This window comes from Pogona vitticeps, chromosome 2 (genome assembly GCF_051106095.1).
Source record: "Pogona vitticeps strain Pit_001003342236 chromosome 2, PviZW2.1, whole genome shotgun sequence".
Lineage (NCBI taxonomy): Eukaryota > Metazoa > Chordata > Lepidosauria > Squamata > Agamidae > Pogona > Pogona vitticeps.
The window spans coordinates 290961819-290983162 of record NC_135784.1 but is presented as its reverse complement, the minus strand read 5'-3'; the positions used below and the strand labels follow the sequence as shown (position 1 = coordinate 290983162).

The following is a 21344-nucleotide window of genomic DNA, read 5'->3' as shown; positions in this document are numbered from 1 at the left end:
GTGGTGAAACCTGCAAATAGTTAAAGATGGTGTTTATATCATTTTAGTTCACCATATCAAGTTCCCAGAAATGACAGCTGGATTGGAATGAAGTAGAGGGACGTGGTGGCGCTGCGGGTTAAACAGCAGAAGCCTCTATGCTGCAAGGTCGGAAGACCAGCAATCGTAAGATCGAATCCACACTACGGAGTGAGCTCCTGTTGCTTGTCCCAGCTCCTGCCAACCTAGCAGTTTCAAAGCATGTAAAAATGCAAGTAGATAAATAGATACCACCACGGTGGGAAGGTAACGGCATTCCGTGTCTAGCCGTGCTGGCCACGTGACCATGGAAACTATCTACAGACAAACGCTGGCTCTACAGCTTGGAAATGGGGATGAGCACCGCCCCCTAGAGTTGGACACGACTGGACTAAATGTCAAGGGGAACATTTACCTTTAGAGAGACTATAAGTGTTTCAATGATGTAAGAATCAGCAATATCTTGTATTTTAGTTACATTGTCAATAGCAGTACTGATAAAGGAGGGGGGCTTTGTTAATTTTTAACTTGTGAAGTATAACACTGACGAATACTGTGCCAGGAAAAAAAAAGCTGGAATACAGGTCTCTCTAATACAAGATACTTGCTCACACCAATAGCACAGGCCAAAATACAACTCTCCATGTTTTGCCTATGATCACAGAACAGCATTTAAACTGTATGGACAATTGGTATTTAAAATTATTTTTAACATCTAGATGCACTTTCAGCCATTTACCAGCTAGAAAGAATAAATTAATTGAAAACTGTGGATTTAGGATGCTTAATAATTCTACACATGAAATAGAAGGAGTCAATGGCTGAAATCTTGTTGCTTAGTATCTTTTGTCACAACAGCAGGGCCACTGAATCACTAGGGATTTGGTGAATCCATATGTTCCATTGATTCAAAGGGATTACTCTATTTGTGACTTACTATGTCATGCAATAAGATTTCAGCCAATGAGTCTAAAAGAGAGAGCAAGGGAACGGGGGGGGGGGGGTTATGAAACTCTAGCGCAGTTCAGAAGTTATGCCTGAATTCAGAAGGATACTGGCTGCACATATGCTTCCCTTCTTAAATCCACCCAAAAGACAGACACCTCTATGTTTAAAACAAAAATTTGCAACAAGCTCTGAGGCACAAAGGCTGTAACTAGGCTCAGGTCAATGTGTTTACAGGCTTCCCTGCAGACCTATGCACTGGATACACAAAGGTCTGAGAGATGTCTGACTGGGTGGGGCCTATATAGGTATCCCCATCCCCACCCTTTTAGCCCTTCTTGAATTCAGACTTGACATCTAAATAGGGTTTGTGTAGATGGCTGTGTGAGGCAGCTTTGGAGAACTAGCTATCCTCACCAGAGGAGCACATAGTCCCCATGAGAGCATCTCCAAGGAAATACAGCCCTTGGCAGGGAACGATTCCTTACTTTTTTTTCTCTTGGCTGAAATCATGTGGCTTATCATAGTAAGCTGCAATAGAGTAGGCCCATTCATACAGTGGGGAACCATAGGTTCCATTTGATTCAATGGGTCTGCTCCAGTTGCTTTACTTTAGTGCACTACGCCACTGGTTCTTAACGTGGGCAATAATGCCCCCCAGGGGGCGATTTCATTTTACAGGGGGGCGGTAGAATTAAAGGGGGCGGTGTGGGAGCGAAAGAACAGAAGGGGGCGGTAGGGGGGCGCTGGAGCGAGCCAAACCTGTGAAGGCGACTGCAGCCGCAGTGCTGGCAGTAGATCCGGTGCTGCTGCTGCCGCCAGATGATCCAGCTCTTTCTACCTGCCACATCTCGCCTTTCTCCTTTAGGGGAGCACTAAGTGTGGATCGGGTGGAAGGAAAGGGTCTCTTGGGTCCTCATCCTCGCCCCGTGAAGCGCTGCCTCGCACCCAGGTGGGGAGGGAGACAAGGTAGGTAGGTAGGTAGGTAGGTAGGTAGGTAGGTAGGTAGGTAGGTAGGTAGGTAGGTAGGTAGGTAGGTAAGATATCACCTCAGGGAGGGGGGCAATGGCTCAAGGGGGCGTTTCTTTCAAAAAGGTTAAGAACCACTGCACTACGCCACAACTAGAGGAAGTCCATTGGATCAAACTTACTCTGTAACTCACAGAGGAGCTGACTCACCAAATCCCTACTGATTCAGTGGGCTTACTCTAGTGCAGCTTACTACACTAAACAACAGGGCTCCAGTCGAAGTGTACTTTAACCATTGTTTAATAGTTTGGGGGCCATAAACATCAACAAGCATTCTTAGTTATTGCTCCAAAGTGTAATCAGAACAAGACATGCATTACAGAATAGGTACATTTAGAGTGGCTTCATTTCTAGAATTCTCTGACACAATGGGAACTGTGTCACCCATCAAGCTAGCTGCCACTGGCATGGAATCAGCCTTTTGAACAAATGCGATGCAACCATCCATACTGAGATTCTGAACACCAGCTGCTTGACAATAATCCAAAACTGAATTAAAGGTGCTTAAGAAGTCTTTAAGCATAGTTAGTTCTGGCTCAATTCAATTCAAACAACATGTTGCATTCCCTTACAAAGGTTCAACTCCTTTCTATGTTTATTTTAACCACAGTTTGCTGCAGTGCCTAAATCACAGCTGACTGAGCTAACCAGGATTGCTTGAAGCCATGGTCTACAAAACCACAAGCAGACCTAATGGGTCCCAGTTGTCACAGCAAACTACAGTCAAAGCTCCAAGCTGATGGAAAACACTGGACAGGGCATATATGTCTACCTTCAGACTAGAAAGACCAACAGTTGGAGTCAGTATAAGGTTGCTTTCTTTGTTCCTAGTAATCTCTACTTCAGCATAGTTCGGGACGAATTAGCCAAGTAAAGATGGATTACCCCAAGCCAATTCTTTGGAAAATGTCTGGAGTTAAAAGCTCATAAAAACTCAAAGAGTAATGAAAAGATAGATGCTAAATATCAGACTAATAGATAATGTAAACACCCACCTTATTTGACAAAAGGCAAAAAAGAAAGCCCAGATATAAAAGAACAAACAGTATCATTAAAATGGAGATGGGTGGGTCACACCGTGAGACAAGCAGATGATGGCACAAAGAAATACATCACTGTGATCTTGAATCACAAGAAGTAACGAATGCAACAAACTGGATTACAGTGGTGCCTCGCTTGATGACGATAATCCGTTCCAGCAAAATCGCTGTACAACAAAATCATCGTCAAACGAATAGTAAAAAAACCCATTAGAATGCATTAAAAACCGGTTAATGTGTTCTAATGGGTGAAATACCTCACCGTCCAGTGAAGATCCTCCATAGGGCGGCCATTTTCTGGTGCCTGTAATGCGAGGAATCCGTCTTTAACACAGCGGGGAGCCATTTTGCAACCCAACGATCAGCTGTTTTCTGATGGTTGTTAAGTGAAAAATCGGTTCCTGAAACAGGGAACCGATCATCGTCAAGCGTTTTTTCCTATTTAAACATCCTTTTGCGATCACAAACACATCATTGTGAAGCGATTTCGTCGTGGAGCGGGGTAATCATTAAGCGGGGCACCACTGTATTTTAAAAGATCAGTAGACTGGCTTGGATTAGAATGGCACAAAAATCAGAAACATATGAAAGTAAAAAGGAAACACCTGTATTAAACATTACACATCAATGGGCTAATAAAGAAGAAATAATCACATGTAGATTTTGAGTAACAGTGCTCTTGGAAGAGATGCACACCTACCCTGCATTGTTACTGACAGCAGTTAATCCTTTTACTCCAGTCTTCAACAGAGCTCCTATGAGATTCTCAGGAATTCCGCAGAGCCCAAAACCTACACAACACAAATTATTCATCAATGGACAGTTCCACGGTTAATGGGGGAAATGCATTCTCAATGCACTCATGAAACGAGAGACTCTGCTCAAGACAACATGAAAGAAATCCTCTATTATGGTGTAGCTCAAGAGAAGGGTTCTGTCTAGATCACACTGATCTTTGCAGCAGATTTCCCCTGCACTAGTATCACTTTGCATGTGAAGAAAGCAGCAATGGAGGAGGAAGGGGCTAGAGGCTCCCTTGAAGTAGGGTGGGCACATCCAGCAAGGAAGTGATTGAATACTTCTAGATTTGTGCTGTGAAAACCCAGCATAACATCCCACTTCCTTCTTCACAATACAAAGGGCAGTACATATCCAGGATAAAAGGGGCCAGTGGAGACCACTAACTGTGGCTCTCTGGTAAGCTACAAGCCCTTATGAGTGTGACTTAATTGGATAGATTACAAAGTGGGGGGAAAAGCAGCACCTGAAACTCAAGAGTTTAGAGAGGACTTTTTAAACCTATAACTCCCACTGGCTGGGAGATTTAACACCCAACCCCCACAAAAAAAAAACCCTTTCATGGGCTCTGTTGAAACTATGGATGGAAACAGAAAGTGTTTAGAGAAGACAAATTTAGAAATTGAGTCCAGCCCCTTCCTATTAAGAGGAAAGAGTCTTCCTACAATTTCTCCCTTTTTTGTTGTACAAATGCAAGCTTGTTCCCTTGTTTCACGACACGGCTCATGACTTTTGGATTCATTGAACTATGCACTGGTTCCTCCCTTCTGGAAATATTGGCCTGCAACACCTCTTCTTTGGCAATAAAGCCATCTGCACGATGCTTTCTTCACTTATCTCTTAAGCCTGTTGATATTTCAGAGCAATTCACTTTTACTGTCTTAACAACTCTTAAGGATATTCAAGTCTTATCACAAGAACAGGACTTGTAAAAAGTTATGCTCATGCTTACTATTACCCAAAATCACACACACATTTTTCATTATGTGTTTTCAAAAACAAAAGTCAGCATGATTTTTACCTTCCCTGAAAGCTCTCTTACACCTACAGACCTCGTCAAAACTAATGGATCGGTGTACAAATAGATAGTTTTGCAACGATAGTGTGCCTGCTAACCTAAATTCTTTGGAAAACTCCAGCAGGTTCCTCTCAATGCTGTACTTGCTTGAACCATTTCCACCTAACTCCCAATCTTGTGAAGTGCCTTGTGTCTATACTCCTTGGAAAAGCTTGGAAACACTACCTTTTTAGACTACAGTTCCTCAGCTCACAGATCCATACGGTACCTGCAGAAACCTTCATTTCACTCACCTGAACAAGGCCTAGGCCTCGAAGGAAGTACTGCATTCTAGGCCTCACTTCCTGCTGCAATGGTCCCCAGGAGAAAGATGGCCTCATTTCCTGCTACAATATTCCCTAGACATGGTAGTCTTATTGCCCTTGGTGCCTCCCAAAGAATGACCATGTCGAGGGAATACTGCTTTCTCCCAGAAAGCATTGCAGTAGGAAATAAGGTCTAGCATGCTAGACAGACTCTGAGGCCTCAGATTTGTGCAGGTGAGTGAAGTGAAGGTGCTTGTAAGTATGGGTCTGTGGGCTGGACCCTCCAGAATTCTGCCTGGGGAATTCTTGGAGAATTCAGGTAGCTCAAGTTCAAAAAGAAAAGAAAAGAAAACCCTGAATGACACACATATCTGTTCCATCAGATACACAGGAAGTGAGAATAATATTGATTATTTGCATAACGGCAAACTCAACATCCTAATTTACAGAGATGAAGGAATAAACTCTCTGGGACAGAGCAGTAAATTCTCACACTTACCACCAACAAGGAGAGTGGCTCCATTGGGTATGTCTTTCACTGCTTCCACTGGATCAGTGTAAAATTTGGTATTATGACAGCTGCTAGTAGAAAAATAGCAGCCACATGTCTAGAAAAATAAAAGCAGAAAACTGTCAGAGTGTAATATTGTGTACTCAACCACAATAAAGGAGCTCTGGTAAGTGCATACCGTTAGCACTGTACATACAGTACAATTTTACATAACTGGGGAGGGCAGTCACAGAATACAATACTGAGCTTTCAAAGACACTCAGCTTTGATCTTTAACAAGTAGCTAGCTCTTGCGCCTATAAATGTATGCTTGAATGTGTTCACACAACTCCCAGTGAAATCCCAGAAGTGGTTTGCAGAAAAAGTTATAAAATAGAATAGAATAACACCTCATTGTCATTGCATATGCAACAAAATCACCAGAGTGCTACCCAGACACTGCATCACTCATTCAGCTAAAACTCCTTATAAACTCCTTACAAAATCCCAACATAATGCAACGGCAACAAAATACATTCACACGCAATCCTACAAGAAAGTCAAATTAAGTCTTAATTGAATTTAGCATAAAAATCTAAATAAACTGTACAATTTATTCAGAGTTATAGATTAGCCAGGGTTTCTGCTCTAAAAGACCCAATTCAGCTTACAAGAATTGAAGTACACAAACAAAAAAAATACACAACCTACAATCAATTCAGCCAAACTCTCTCAAAAGCTGGGTATTAGGAAACCATCAAAGTCTGGAAACCAAGTGTCCATATTCTCTATTTTACAGTAAACAGCCCTATGTCTTCAGGGCTATTTAGAAGACATCAAGAAGAGGTGGCAAGAATACATAGAGGAATTATACCAGAAGGATCTGGATGTCCCGGACAACCTAGATAGTGTGGTTGCTGACGTTGAGTCAGAAATCCTGGAGAGTGAAGTCAAGTGGACCTTAGAAAGCATGGCTAACAACAAGGCCAATGGAGGTGATGGTATTCCAGTTGAACTATTTAAAATCGTAAAAGATTACGCTGTTTCGGTGCTACACTCAATATGCCAGCAAGTTTGGAAAAGTCAGCAGTGGCCAGAGGATTGGAAAAGATCAGTCAACATCCCAATCCTAAAGAAGGGCAGTGCCAAAGAATGTTCCAACTACCATACAATTGCACTTATTTCACACACCAGCAAGTTTATGCTCAAAATCCTACAAGGGTAGGCTTCAGCAGTATGTGGACCGAGAACTTCCAGAAGTACAGGCTGGATTTCGAAGAGGCAGAGGAACTAGAGACCAAATTGCTAACATGCACTGGCTTATGGAGAAAGCCAGAGAGTTCCAGAAAAAGATCTCCTTCTGCTTCATTGACTACGCAAAAGCCTTTGACTGTATGGACCACAGCAAACTATGGCAAGTCCTTAAAGAAATGGGAGTGCCTGGCCACCTTATCTATCTACTGAGAAACCTATATGTCGGACAGGAAGCAACAGTTAGAACTCGATATGGAACAACTGGTTGGTTCAAAATTGGGAAATGAGTACGAGAAGGCTGTATACTGTCTCCCTGCTTAATTAACCTACATGCAGAATACATCATGCGAAAGGATGGCCTGGATGAATCTCAAGCCAGAATTAAGATTGCCGGAAGAAATATCAACAACCTCCGATATGCAGATGATACCACTCTGATGGCAGAAAGTGAGGAGGAATTAAAGAACCTCTTAATAAGGGTGAAAGACAAGAGCGCAAAAATGGTCTGAAGCTCAACATCAAAAAAATTAAGATCATAGCCACTGGTCCCATCACTTCGTAGCAAATAGAAGGGGAAGATATGAAGGCAGTGACAGATTTTACTTTCTTGGGCTCCATGATCACTGCAGATGGTGACAGCAGCCATGAAATTAAAAGAGGCCTGCTTCTTGGGAGGAAAGCGATGACAAACCTTGACAGCATCTTAAAAATCAGAAACATCACCTTGCCAACAAAAGTCAAAGCTATGGTTTTTCCAGTAGCGATGTATGGAAGTAAGAGCTGGATCATAAAGAAGGCTGACCGCCGAAGATGCTTTTGAATTGTGGTGCTGGAGCAGGCTCTAGAGAGTCCCCTGGACTGCAAAGAGAACAAACTTATCCATTCTAAAGGAAATCAGCCCTGAGTGCTCACTGGAAGGACAGATCCTGAAGCTGAGGCTCGAATACTTTGGCCATCTCATGAGAAGAGAAGACTTCCTGGAAAAGATCCTGATGTTAGGAAAGTGTGAAGGCAAGAGGTTTAGGGGACAACAGAAGATGAGATGGTTGAACAGTGTCATCGAAGCTAGCAACATGAATTTGACCCAACTCCGGGAGGCAGGAGGGCCTGGCATGCTCTGGTCCGTGCGGTCATGAAGAGTTGGACACGGCTTAATGGCTAAACAACAACAAAGTCCGAATCTGGCTAAAAGATAAAGAATCACCACATCAGATTAATTAAACAAGACTCCCTCAAAATTATATTTTTCAACATATGGGTTGCTTTCATTGATTATGTTAATAAGAACAAGAAGACTTTCATCCCACCTGCCTGTTGCAAGTCTTTGATGTGATGTTGTAATCTGATTACAGATGGTACTAATGTGAATGTGTTAAGCCTTCCTTAATTTGCACTATGATCTTCTGGAGTGCTGCTATATCTGATTACACATTTCTTGTGAAAGACCTGTATAGTACAGTACTCTTATTTTGATGCTCTTTTTCCTATGTTCTTTCAATACAGTTTCTTAAAAATCACCAAAGCGGAAGGGGAAGCCTTTAAATTGCCCACCAACAGTGAACATGAAGACAGCAAGCTAACAAGCAACTTTTCTAATCTCTGTTCGGGAATTACAAAACTGCTACTTCAAAAGCAAAATAACAATGAAGAGAAAGATTTCCCTTCCACTCAACAAGTGATGGGATTTATTTGTTGTTATTTTCAATAAACTGTTGCACCTTTCAAAGATAAAAGATTTTAATTAACTAATTGACTAAGCTGGTGTGCTCATTACCAAAAAAGATTAAGCACAGCAGTAGATAAGCGTTTCCCAGAAACTGAGATGCTTCTGCATTAATGAACTAATATTTAATGGTTCAGTCTGTAGCTCGAAACAAATATTTAAGGTTAGAAATACTGAAAATATTGCAGAACTTCCTATTTTTTTCCTACTGAAAAGAATGATTCAAAATAGGGAAGCATCCATACTCTTAAGCAATACCGTGTGTTGTAAATTTTGATTTTCACAGAATTTAAAACCAGTTGGGATTTCTAGTATCGTTACACATGCTGACGTGTCAAAGTTAAAGAAACAGTACCATAACAGGCTCTAATACTGTGTCTGAATTATATATAGGCAAAACATTTTCTGTAATCATCCAAGCAGAGCAAAGGTAAGCACATATATTTGACAAAGAAAAAACACACCTCCAGTTCACAAACCAGTGGAATCTGTTACATATTTATGTAAGAAGTATGTATTACTATATTTTACCCACCTCCCAAAGAACATTGGTTAAAAGCTAATACCTGTATTCTAAACCTAAAAATGCCAACTAAAAAAAATTATATGATTGCAGATTAGTTAACTTTGAGAATACAACCCTTTGGATACATATCAGGGAGAAAGTTCCACTGAAATCAACAGAACTCACAAACAATTTGAAGTAATCACATTGAGAACTAGCAAGAGTGTTCAGGGCCACATTGCAAAATGTTACCCTGTGATCAGAAGGAAGAAAAACCAAAAGTCAGCAGTTTCAGCTGTCAGCAGTGATTATCAACTTTCATCTTTTGCTACTACTCTTATACAATCTTTCTTATTCTTATTTTCTTTTTCTTATACTATTAAAGCTTTTCATGGATAACAAACTCTCAGTTCCTACTACAGTAGTATTTATTTATTTATTTATTTATTTATTTATTGGACTTATATACCGCCCCATAGTGCTACAAGCACTCTCCGGGTGGTTTACAATTTTTAATTATACAGGCTACACATTGCCCCCCCAGCAAGCTGGGTACTCATTTTACCGACCTCGGAAGGATGGAAGGCTGAGTCAACCTTGAGCCGGCTACCTGGGATTTGAACCCCAGGTCGTGAGCAGTTTTAGCTGCAGTACAGCATTTTAACCACTGCGCCACGAGGCTCTTTATAGTAATGTTGACTACATACTGTATGAGAAGTGGTGTGCACCTGAACATTAACTCTTGGGGTGCATGAACAGAAGATGCCAATGTATTCATGTCCTACTTATGGGTTTCTCTGTTTGGAGGATAATACTGAACTAGAGGGAGATTTGATCTGCTATAGCATGAACTTCTGATGCTTTGGATCAGTGGTTCTCAACCTTGGGTAACCCAGATGATTCTTGGACTCCCAGAAACCCCAGCCAGCACAAGGGAGTTGCAGTCCAAGAATACCTGGGTTAACCAAGGTTGGGAACTATTGCTTTAGATAAGTGATCCCCAACCTTGGGCCTCCAGATGTTCTTGGAATACAACTCCCAGAAGCCCTCACTGCCACCTCTGCTGGCCAGGATTTCTGGGAGTTGAAGTCCAAGAACATCTGGAGGCCCAAGGTTGGGGACCACTGCTTTAGATCATATCATCCTGCTAATAGGAAACTCCAGTAAGAGTCTGACCGAATTGTAGCTAACATGGACTGATGAAAAACAAGAGAATAGCACATGGGTGGAACTTGGAAAAGTAAATGTACTACATCTCCCAGAATTCCCAGGTAGCTCATCCATGCAGATTGGGAATTATACAGAATACATTCTGAGAATTACAGCCTCAAAAATTAGCTTTTTCAGAATCTAAGCTTGGGAAACCATTAGGACTACTGGGGGTGAAACCTCTTTTCAAAATGAAACCAAAATAAAAAAGCAAAGCATAGCCACGCGCCATTTAAAAAGACAGTCCAGTGAAGACTGAGTATGTTAAGCACCTATGGAATATGAAGTGGCAACTGGAAAATAAAGGACTATATGGGGAAAGGTGTGGAATGCCTTTCTTGAAGAGATCAGTTGAGTGGAATCCTGGATTGAATATAACTTGTTTAATAAATAAGGCTCCTTGCAGTAAAAGCCTATTTACTCAATAGCCAACGCCATTATGTCCAGTGAATCACATGCTAGTAAATGTAAAAGGAATCAGATCTCAGTTTTTAAATCCTATAACCACTTAGCTGGGGGTAAGTCCCATTCAGCTTATTAAGGCCTATTTCTGAGGAGACATACTCAGGGCTGCTCTGTTAAAAAAACAAAACTGTGCATTTTCAATGCATTTCTAAGACTTCCACACTACTTTTAACTGAACTTTAAAATATCTGAGATGCCCTCTGGTCCTATCAAACAGAAAGTATGCTATATTTGCAAACCAGGTTGTTGAACAGGAAAAAAAAAGAATATGTGAAGCAAATAATTTTCTTGATCAATAATCACATTTAAGTAACAAAAATGTTACTTAAATTATTTTGAACAGAAATAATATTGTTTGACATGAAGCTGCTGGGTGATAAAACACTATAAAGAGAGGGGGGAAATGATCAGTCAACAGTTTGTTCTCCACAGTCGGGAAAGTCACATGCCTTGTTTCATCAACACTGGTATAACATTCAAGTCCCAAGAAACCGGTTTGTCTCCTTTCTCCTGCAAGAGAATATTGCTCAGCTAATTAAATTTCACCAACTAGGTTAAAAAGACCTTCGGGATCTACTACAGAACTGCAGTGTTGGAGGGGACCCCAAGGATCTCAGAATTCAAGCTCCTGTTGAAACAGTAAATCCACGGCTAAAACATTTCAGAGAGAGGGCCGTCCAACCTCTGTTCAAAAATCCCCAACGATGAAGCGTTTACCATCTTCTGAGATAGTCCATTCTCCTGTCAAACAAGGGTTCTAAAATTTAGTCACAGCCTCCTTTCTAGTAATGTTGATCAATTAGCTTAGGTCCCATCTTCAGAATCCACACAAAATAAGCTTGCTCCATCTTACACAGGGCAGTCCCTCAAATATTTGAAGACAGCTCTCCTTCACCTTTCCGTCTTCCAGGCTAAACATACTCAGTTTCCTCAACTGATCATCATAGCGCTCCATGCTAACACCCTTCTTCTTAATTCCACATCTAGCTGTTAAAGCAAAGACAGGTAAAATACTGTTGGACTACAACTCCAGACATTGCTGGATTGTAACTCCCCAAAGCCCTACCCAATACAACTGATGGGGAAGACTGCCTGGAAATGCAGCCCAACAAGATCAAAGAGTTGCACTTTGCCCACTTTATTTTAATACTGGCTCTGAGACTTATAAAATGTAAAGTTTTCGTGTGAATATCTCCAAGCTTCTAAGAAGACCAGCAATGTGAATGTACATAACTATATTCCATTCAACACCAACAGAATCCACATGCACATATCTCGGATCATCTAGAAGCCATTCAGATCACTGCCAATACATCCTCAATACAGTATTTTGGCCTAGCCCTGTCAATATTATTCAAGCATTACATTTTTAAGATAGCAGTTTAATTACAGTATATATATTTGATTGATTGATTGATTGATTGATTGATTGATTGATTGATTGATTGATTGATTGATTGATTGATTTCCTGCCCATCTGGCAGCAACGGCGACTTTGGGAGGTTTACAACAATAATAAAACCATAAAATAACAATATGATATCAGAGTTAAAATGCAAACTAAAATATCATAAAGTGAAGGACAACGTTAGAACACAATCCATTACAACTAATATAATTAATAGCATAATATATGGTGGCATATAAGTTAGTGCGTTATCAGATATACTGTTGTTGACTCCGGGAAAACCTGTCTGAACATCCAGGTGTTTAATAACTTTTTAAAGGTGCCTAGTGAGGGAGCCAGGAGAACTTCAGGCAGAAGGGTATTCCACAATTGTGGGGCAACCGCCAAGAAGGCCTGATTTCTGGTGGCTGTTTTCCAAGCCTCTCTTGGGGTCAAAACTCTCAGCGGGCAGATCTAACTGGAAGGAAGTGCTCAGCCAGATATTGAGGCCCCAAACCATTGAGGACCTTGTAGGTTAACACCATCACCCTGAAACTCAGGATGGAGTTCCAGCCCATGGAGGCTCTGGAACTGGGCCTTCCACTGCACCTCAGAAAGACAAACCTCACCATCTCTGATCACTGAATAAATAGGGTAGGCACTGCCTTTCCTCATCTCATCTGAAAAAAACATATTGAATATCACACATGCTTTCTCCTGTTTCAGTTCCTTTGTCCCATTTTAGCCCCTCCATATGCCGATTTGACCTTACATGTCTCCTTGGTTTTCTCTAACTTTATGCAACTTTGATCCCCTTTTAAAGCTTAGGAAGCCACATTACCGCAGTCCAGCATCTGGAGGGCCACAGGTTCCCTTATACCAGCAGCAACTATCCAGAATTTGAAACAAGAGTCCATCCCAGCCTTATCTGTAAATGGTGAACCTGTACCTTTTCCTTCATATCTGAACTACATTCCTCTACTTATTGGTCTACAAGGCTTATTCAAGGCCCTTGTTTTGTTTTTTTCTAAATATATTCCTTGTATGTGTTAATTGCTTTTATTTTGTTTTTATTGTATATATTGTATGCCACCTTGAAAACTTGGCTTTACAACAAATTACACTTAAAACTCCATTAGTGCCAACTGACTGAACATATTTTGCATTTACAGCTCAATATCAACACTTAAAGCTCTCCTATCATCACACTATTAGATGGCACCATTATTTGGCTGCAACTACAGCTCTGAAGACTTAAAAGACAGTATGGCAGACCGGTTACCATTTTGTGGGAAACCTGGCCTTGCAACCCAACACAGCCATTAAGCTTAACAGGGTGTCCGAGATTGTTGTGAAGATAAAACCAGCCAGGTGGCCCACAGGCTGCCTTGAACTTTTTGGGAGGACATAAAACACCGCAAGAAACAATAGGTTTTATTATTGAGGAAAAAGGGTCCCAGGTCTTTGTCATAAATATCCGTATCCATATGACATCAAGTGTTGCAGAAACAACACTTGATGTCATATGGATACGGATATTTATACGAATATAAAGGGACCAATATTGGCCCCTTTCCACTCAGAGCTGCTCACATAAACAAAACCTGCAGGAGGCGAGAAGAGGGCAAAGAAATGTCAGGCGGGCGCGTTAACTGTTTCAAGCGGAGGAGGCGGTCAAGTGGCCTGGAAAGGGGTGACTGACAGTGGAAAAAAGGCTCCTCTTGCGCCTTTACGGCAGCCTTGAATTCAGCAGAGGCTCCACTATGCTCAGCGGACCTTACTCCCGTGTAAAAAGGTGCCTTGAAGCGAGCTCTAGGGAGGGACAGTTCCAGGAGCGCCTTCAAAAAACGGGCCCTCCAACCAGCTCGATGGGATAAAAGCCGACGCAGGCCCTCGAAGTAAAGCTGCCTTCCTCCCCAAGGTCAGCCCCGGCGCGACTCTCAATCTCTCTCTCTCTCGGCGGAACCATGAAGGACGCGCCGCCCGAAGGCACCGGCCGGCCCGGGCGCCTGGATGGCGAGGCCAGCCAGCCATTCATTCGCGATCTGTTTGGCTCCGGGATCGAAACGGAGCTCCCAGGGCACGAACGGGGGAGGAAATCTTTGGAAGCTGCTCCTCTCCTCGCACCGAAACTGGCCACGCTCGTGATCGGCGGCGAGACGCGCGGCCCAGAGAGGAGGCCAAGGAAATGTCAGTAGGGCGCCTTTCTGTTTCAAGCCGAGGAGATCAAAGTGGCCCTGGAAAGGGGGAAGGTGGTGGTGGTGGTGGAGGAGGAGGAGGAAAAAGCCTCTTGCGCTTTTAAGACAGGCTCCGATTCAGCAGAAGGCGAAGCTTTGCAAGGGAAACCGGGCGCAAACTGTGCCCACCTGCTAAGTGGTGCTCTTTTAATGTTCCTTATAAAGGGGTTGGCTGGAAAACCCACTCACCCCCCCCACCCAGTCACCCACCCCATGGAAGGCCACGATCCTCTGCCCTACATCCGAGTAGCTCAAAGAACGTGGGGAAGCTCAATGCCGAGGAGAGTGCAGAGGGCGCGCCTCCCTACCCTCTCCGCGCGCCTTTTTTTTTTTACCTTGGCCGGGGCTCGGAGGATGCGCTTCGCCGTCTCCCCCGGGGAGCCCCAGCGGGAAGCGGTGGGAAGCCAGCGGCGGAACCGAGAGAGGAGAAGGAGGCTCTGAGCCGCCATCTTTCGAGCCGGTGCGAGGCGGAGGGAGGCAGGCAGGCGCCGGGGCAAAGGAGCGACGGCGGATTTGGAGAGCCAAGCCCGGGAGGTGGTGGCCGGTGCCCAACCCACTTGGGCCACGATGCTTGTGGAGACGGGGGGGAGAAACCGGGCCCGCCTGGCCGCCGAGCAATGCGATCGCCCAGAGCCGGGGGAGGGTCGGGGGCTTGGCCTTGACGTCGCCTTTAACTGTTCCCACCCCTAGGAGAAGAAAAAAGCCGGGCTCGCCCCTATAGGCCGGCGGCCAATCCGCGCTTTAAAACAGCCACTGTATTCCTGCAGATCAGCCCTATGTTAATCCAGATTTAACTGTCAATTCCCGTGCCCTTAAGGAAGCTGACTCCTGGGGAGAGATTGAGGCTGCAAGGCTGTGCAGAGGTAATTTGGAATTAGAGTGAGACCCCATGTCTGAGTGAGTGAACACGTTTCAGATTGCGCTGCAGCAACTGGGAAAGGATAATGGAGTTGAGAGGGACTTACTAGACCAGTAGTCCCCAACCTTGGATCTCCAGATGTTTTTAGACTACAACTCCCAGAAGCCTTCACCACCACATCTGCTGAACAGGATTTCTGGGAGTTGAAGTCCAAGAACATCTGGAGGCCCAAAGTTGGGGACCACTGTACTAGACCATCAAGTCCAACCCCCTTGCTCAAGGCAAGGATCCAAATCAAAGCAGATCTGCCAGCTGCTTGTCTAATTTTCTCTTGAATGCCTCCAAGCATTGGAGCTCTTGTCACCTCCTGCGGGGATTGGTTCCATCGCAGTATTGCTCTAACAGTTAAGATGTTTTTTCCTGATATGTACTCACTTCAAATGTGGTAACTTGAGCCCAGGGGAAGAAGAGCCACTGGAAACCACTCAGGTTGGTTAATATGTATGGTGAAGCCCATGAAAGGAATGTCTATTTGCAAATGAAAGCACACTAAAAATTCAAGGCAGGTTACCTACACACTATTAAAACAGATTAAATATTTACAAACTAATGCAAATCATAAGAAATCCTATATTTTTTAAAAAAAAACTTTTAAAATCGCGACAATTAAAACAAAATCAATTAAAGAAAAGGTTTAAAATGCCAGATTGAAGGGATGCATCTTCACACCCTAAAATCAATGAGAATTGGAGATAATGCTGACTCTGAAGAGAATACATTCACTATTCAGGAGCAACACACCAGAAATCCCATTCTCATGTGCCAATCAAGCAGACTTCAGCACCATGTGCTTAAGAATCAAGATTTCAATGCCAGAGATTTAAAAAAACTAACGAGCTGTGCAAAAGCATTCCTGCGCCTCTGCCACCTGACAGTCTTGGGTAGAGCACAGAGTTAAGGAATGCTTCTAGCCTATGAACCTGGCTTTTCAAGGGGAATGCTGTTGGTGTTATTACAACCTCGCATGCTGCCTCTGGGCTGGAGTGACTGTCAATCTATCCAACTCTAGCCAGTCCTTGCTTCCCTGCCTCTGAATTCAAAGAGAGCTCCGCCTCTCTCCTTCTGAGCTTTCTCCCTCTCTCTCTCTCTGTTGGAAGCAGCCAATCATGTTTGTCAGTTTCTGGTGGCAGTTCAACGGTGCATGAGTCTAGCTTTATCAAGCCTGTGATAAATAGACACAACCCCCTGCAGAAATTTCAGCGGTTGCAGTTCTCACCTTTAATGCTGGAGGAAATTGATTTTTTGCCTGTTAGCAGTCAGAACTGCAGGCAGGATGGTGGTGGAGTAGAAAAAAAGATTCAAACTATAAATATTGCTACTCAGAAAATATTGGTAATATCTCAGAACAGAAGAAACCAAGGTACTCAAAAGAAAAAAATTGTGTAGAAGTATAAATCAGCTTCTAACTGCGTAAAACTTGAAACAATAAAGATTAAGATATGGGTTGGGCCATTTATCTCAGCCGTGCATAGACTATCTTTAACTGTACAGACAGATTCAGCACCTAGTACATCCAGTTTGTGGCTGTCTCTTATACCTTTCCTGAGATGTGTCATACCTGCATTCAGTGTTGACAAGTGCATTGCTCTGTAAATAATGGTGGTGCCACACATTGCCCATTCTGAGTATATTTTCATTTTACTGAAAGTTACAGGAGAATACTTGTTCAGATTGGTTTTTTCACATATATTTGACCTCTCACTTTAAAAGAAAATCAGCATTACAAAAAGGAAGATGCAATAAAGTACTTCCAGGAACTCAGCCAGTTTTGCCAGGTGGGTGTGGGCATGCACACATGCATGGGAACAAAAAGCAAACATTGTTACAGCAGTGTCACCCAAAGATACTATATATTATCATATATCTTTTATTGAGCTGCAAGCATTATGTTTCCCAGGAGAATGTGCAAAGTTGTTATTAGATCATTGTAATATAGCACACTGATAAATGAAAAAGATGTGGAAACATGCCTATATTGTACTAATGGTTTTGTGTTTCATGTTGGCAGGGGAAAATGCGGTGCAATCATTTACAAGTTTTTTTAAATGTTTAATTTCACAAAGACTTCTGTAATGAATGTCAGCCAATGCTTTTTTCAAAAGCCCTGATTATACTGGAAAGAGGGACCCATAGAATAATATGTACAAAGGGAAAGGAGACAGATACATCACAAGGAAATGTGTCCTGAAATGGGAACAGGACAAGAAGTGCAGGGCAACCCTGTGGACTATTGAATGCAGTCCTAACTGAAAGAGGCTCTACTTATAAGGGGCAGGCAGAACCCCCGTCTGTTTGTGGAAATCATCTTGTGGAGAGAAAAATGCCCTCATGTCAGCACAAAAACCTTGGGTGGTGATGGAGTTCTTACAATCTCGCATGCTGCCTCTAGTAGGTGTGGCTTGGAGGGACTTTTCTGAGCTGGAGTGACTGTCAATCTATTCAGCACTAACCAATAGTTCTGTTCTGCCTGTGAATTCAAAGAGTCCTACCTCTGCTCAGCTTTTCCCCCCTCTTTAGTCTGTTGAAGGCTGATGATGAAAGCAGTCATGTTTGTCAGTTTGCTGTTTGATCTGTCCAATTGTAAGTAGCAAAATACTTTATTCTTTCCCCTACTAATGTCTTATTGAGTTATTGAGACTGTAAGTGCCGGTTAATGAGAAAAGTGGTGGACTACTCTGAAAGCAACTGTGCTCTGAAAATCCTTCTCAGCCACAGCTTCTCTAAGCAGTATGTGAGGTTGTAAAAAATTCCAACAGATCTTCCCTTCCTTTCTTCCTGTTCTTGTAACACATCTACAGATACCGTAGTTGCTCAGGCACTGTAGAACTTTGCAGTAGCACACTGAATCTCATAACCCTGGCAGCCTTTTTCATTTGCTTCTTTGGGTCTATATTTCCCTGTATTAGTTACATAGTTTTTTAAATCTTTGCTATTCCCCAATTTAATTCAGTATAGTCATTGTGTATATTTTAATTATTGTGCATTCAATAAATTCCCCTGTTGAATACTTATTGTAATAACCCAATCTGTGTCAAGAAACACCATTGCCATAGTTCAAGGATCCCTCATGGGATCCAAACATGTGTGAGTCCATATATGTGCTCTGAGACACATTAGTTGTTAGGAGACACATTAGTTGTAAAATGTTCTTAAATCTTAACCAAAACTGCTTGAATTCCATGACAACACTTACAGTAATACTGGAAATTACTCATGGTAATAGGTAATAGCATTGCCTAAAGTGCAGTTGAAGCAAGAGAGCAGATAAGGACTTATAGACTGAAATAACTGAAAACAATTTTCAAAGCTGAATCAGAATATTTTATTTTATTTATAAGGACACTGTTACATCATTTTCAGTTCCAAAAAATAAATAAATAAATCCCAAAGCACAGTGCAACACTGCCACCCATGAATACAATAAAATCAAGTAATAAAACCGCACAACAAAGATAAACAGTAATATTCCATATTGCCAGGTAACAATTCCTTTTTACAGCTATGGCATATCATGTTGATATTTTTATTGATCACAGTCCCAAGTGCCCTTCCTTGTCAATCTTGACTGGCTCAGCCCCCAACAGTATACGTATTGGTAAACCTAGGAAACTTTGCTTCCGCTTCCAGTCACCCTCCATTTATGGGCATTTTCCAAAGAAAACTGACAGTTGGTATGTGCCATAGAATATAGAAACCAGTGGACCCAGGGTAATCTACTGTATTTGCTGGTGTATAAGACTATTTTTTTTTTGCCCTGAAAAACATGCCTCCAAATGGGTGGGGGGTCGTCTTGAACGCCGGGCGCACTTCAGTTGGGATAAACATAGCTGCCAATTGTGGCCTTCCGATGCTCGCCCGGTGCCCATAGTAGCCTCCTGATGCCTGCCCACCTCATTCTACATACCGTCCAGTATTGCACGGTATCCAGCGTGGCCGCGGCAAGCATCAGCAATGAGACAGGGGTGCCAGCCTTTTCGACGTGACCAGCCTGTTCTGCTCGGCGGGAAGCAGCAGCGCTCCGCCCCGCCCCTTGTCTACGCAGAGCTCACACATGCGCACTTGTGCACTAGTGCAGGTCATAGGGAGATGCAGGGGCGGGCCGGAGGCACTGCGGTCGCGCTGTGGCCGTACAATGGTGACAATGAATAGCACCTTTTATTTGGTGTGTGGAAGGCATGCGGAAGAGGAGGTAGTCTTGTACGGTGAGTATATAACAAATTCTATATTTTGAGTGGAAATGTCGGGGGGTTGTGTTATACGCCCAGTCGTCTTATACGCTGGCAAATATGGTAGTTCCCTGTCAATACAGGAAATCCACAGCCAGAGCCACTCTGACAGATGCCATTCAATCTTCCACTGTGAAATGGTTTCTCTTGCCAGGAAGCCATTTCCATTGCTTAGACAAGATATGTGACATGTCCCAAATGGTGTGATGGACCTTTTGAAGTAATCAACTTGGGAGTGGGGGAGAGGAAAGGGAGAAGAAAAAAGGCATGTGGTCCTTACATCATCTGTTATCTTTCATGTTTCTTCTGCCCCACCCCCAGTTCTATAATACCAGCCGGATGAAGATTCCTGCAGAGTTGAAAGCAAGTGTATTTACTGTATGTGATGCTTTAGTGGTCTAATTAAAATAACCTCCACCTTTGTCTTTGTTTAATTCATAGGGTTGCCATAAATTGAAAACAATTTTATGGCACATGACATCAATGCCAGCTGGGATAGTGTTCACCACTTATTTGTCCTTAGCCGTTCATAGTAGCCATAAAGCTTTCCTATGATCCCACATTCCAAATGAACCAAAAATTTTTCCTGTCTATTCTGTAAATTATTCATGGTCCAACTTTCACAGCAATATTACTAATTGCCTGGAATACTGTAGTATGGACAAGCTTGGCCTTGGTGTTAAGTGAGACATCTTTATGCTTAACAATCGCTTCAATTCTGCAAAAGAGTTGCTTTAAGGGAGATCACTTCTTCTAATTGTTTGCAATGTACATTTTAATTGTGGGTTGAATCAAGACATAAAAGCTTTAATTTTGGTTTCTTCATTATGGGAATTATGCAAGTCTTCTAAAATTTAAATTTGTGTCTTTTTTATCTTCAACTGTAATCCTGCTCTTGCATTTTCTCCTTTGACCTGCATCCACAGTCATTTCAAATCATTAGATTCAGATAAAGAAAGAGAATTTGTGGAAGAAACATCAATAACGTAAAACATGCAGATGATCACATATTACTGGCAGAAAATTACAGAGATAAAAATGCTGTTTTGTAAATTATCCCTGAGTTAGAGTGATGATGTCAAAGCAAGAGAGATTTTTGGAAATCAAAGAGTTCTTGCTTCTGTCACAGGGCTCTCTTGACTCACACACAATCAGTCTCATTGCACATGAGTTGTGTGAGGCCCACGAAAAAAGCTGAAACTCTCTGTTTCAGAAAACCTCTCCTGCCAGATTACACAGATGTACTTTACAGAACAGGATTTTGGCCAGTGATTTTAAATGACCATCAATGAAGACAAACTACCACTTGGAATACAGGGTTGGACTAAGTGGTCCATATATACCCTTTAAATCTGCAGTTCAAAAGAGTGGCTTTAAGGAAGATCACTCCCATTAGTGTCCTTTTCCAATGTGATCAGATGCATGCCTTTGCAGCTATCTGATCACGTGGACCTAACTAGTTTTATTCATCATTTGTTTCGATGTAGCTTGCGGGAATTTGTGGAAATTTTCTTAGCAGTTTTAGTGAAATGGAACAGGTGAGTATAGGGCTGTGAATTAGATGTAATCACCCAAGATGCTCAGTAAATATCTATGTATTGTTCCAAGATGTTCATTCAGGGTAAAGTGTAGGTTTTCATAAAGAAGCTTATACAGCTGTCTTCTATGTGTGCAAGTGTGCTGAAGATCAATGTGGTACAATCTTCGTGGCCTGCCTTCAGTTACAGATGAAAGAGAACCATTTCCTTGAAGAAGGGGTAAGTGAAGTCGGAGGAA

The 21344-nt window shown here is 42.4% G+C and overlaps 1 protein-coding gene across 1 annotated transcript in view; it reads right to left on the bottom strand.

The window, feature by feature from the left end:
• The window catches only part of OXCT1 (3-oxoacid CoA-transferase 1), an 89008-nt gene extending 73991 nt beyond the window's left edge, over positions 1–15017 (bottom strand). The window contains exons 1-3 of the mRNA XM_020783632.3: positions 14759–15017; positions 5653–5761; positions 3733–3823 (exon numbers count right to left, since the gene is read on the bottom strand). Of these exons, the coding sequence (XP_020639291.3) occupies positions 3733–3823; positions 5653–5761; positions 14759–14872 (314 nt within the window). The 5' untranslated portion in view covers positions 14873–15017. The remainder of the gene's footprint in view (positions 1–3732; positions 3824–5652; positions 5762–14758) is intronic.
• Between the last annotated feature and the right edge of the window lie 6327 nt (positions 15018–21344).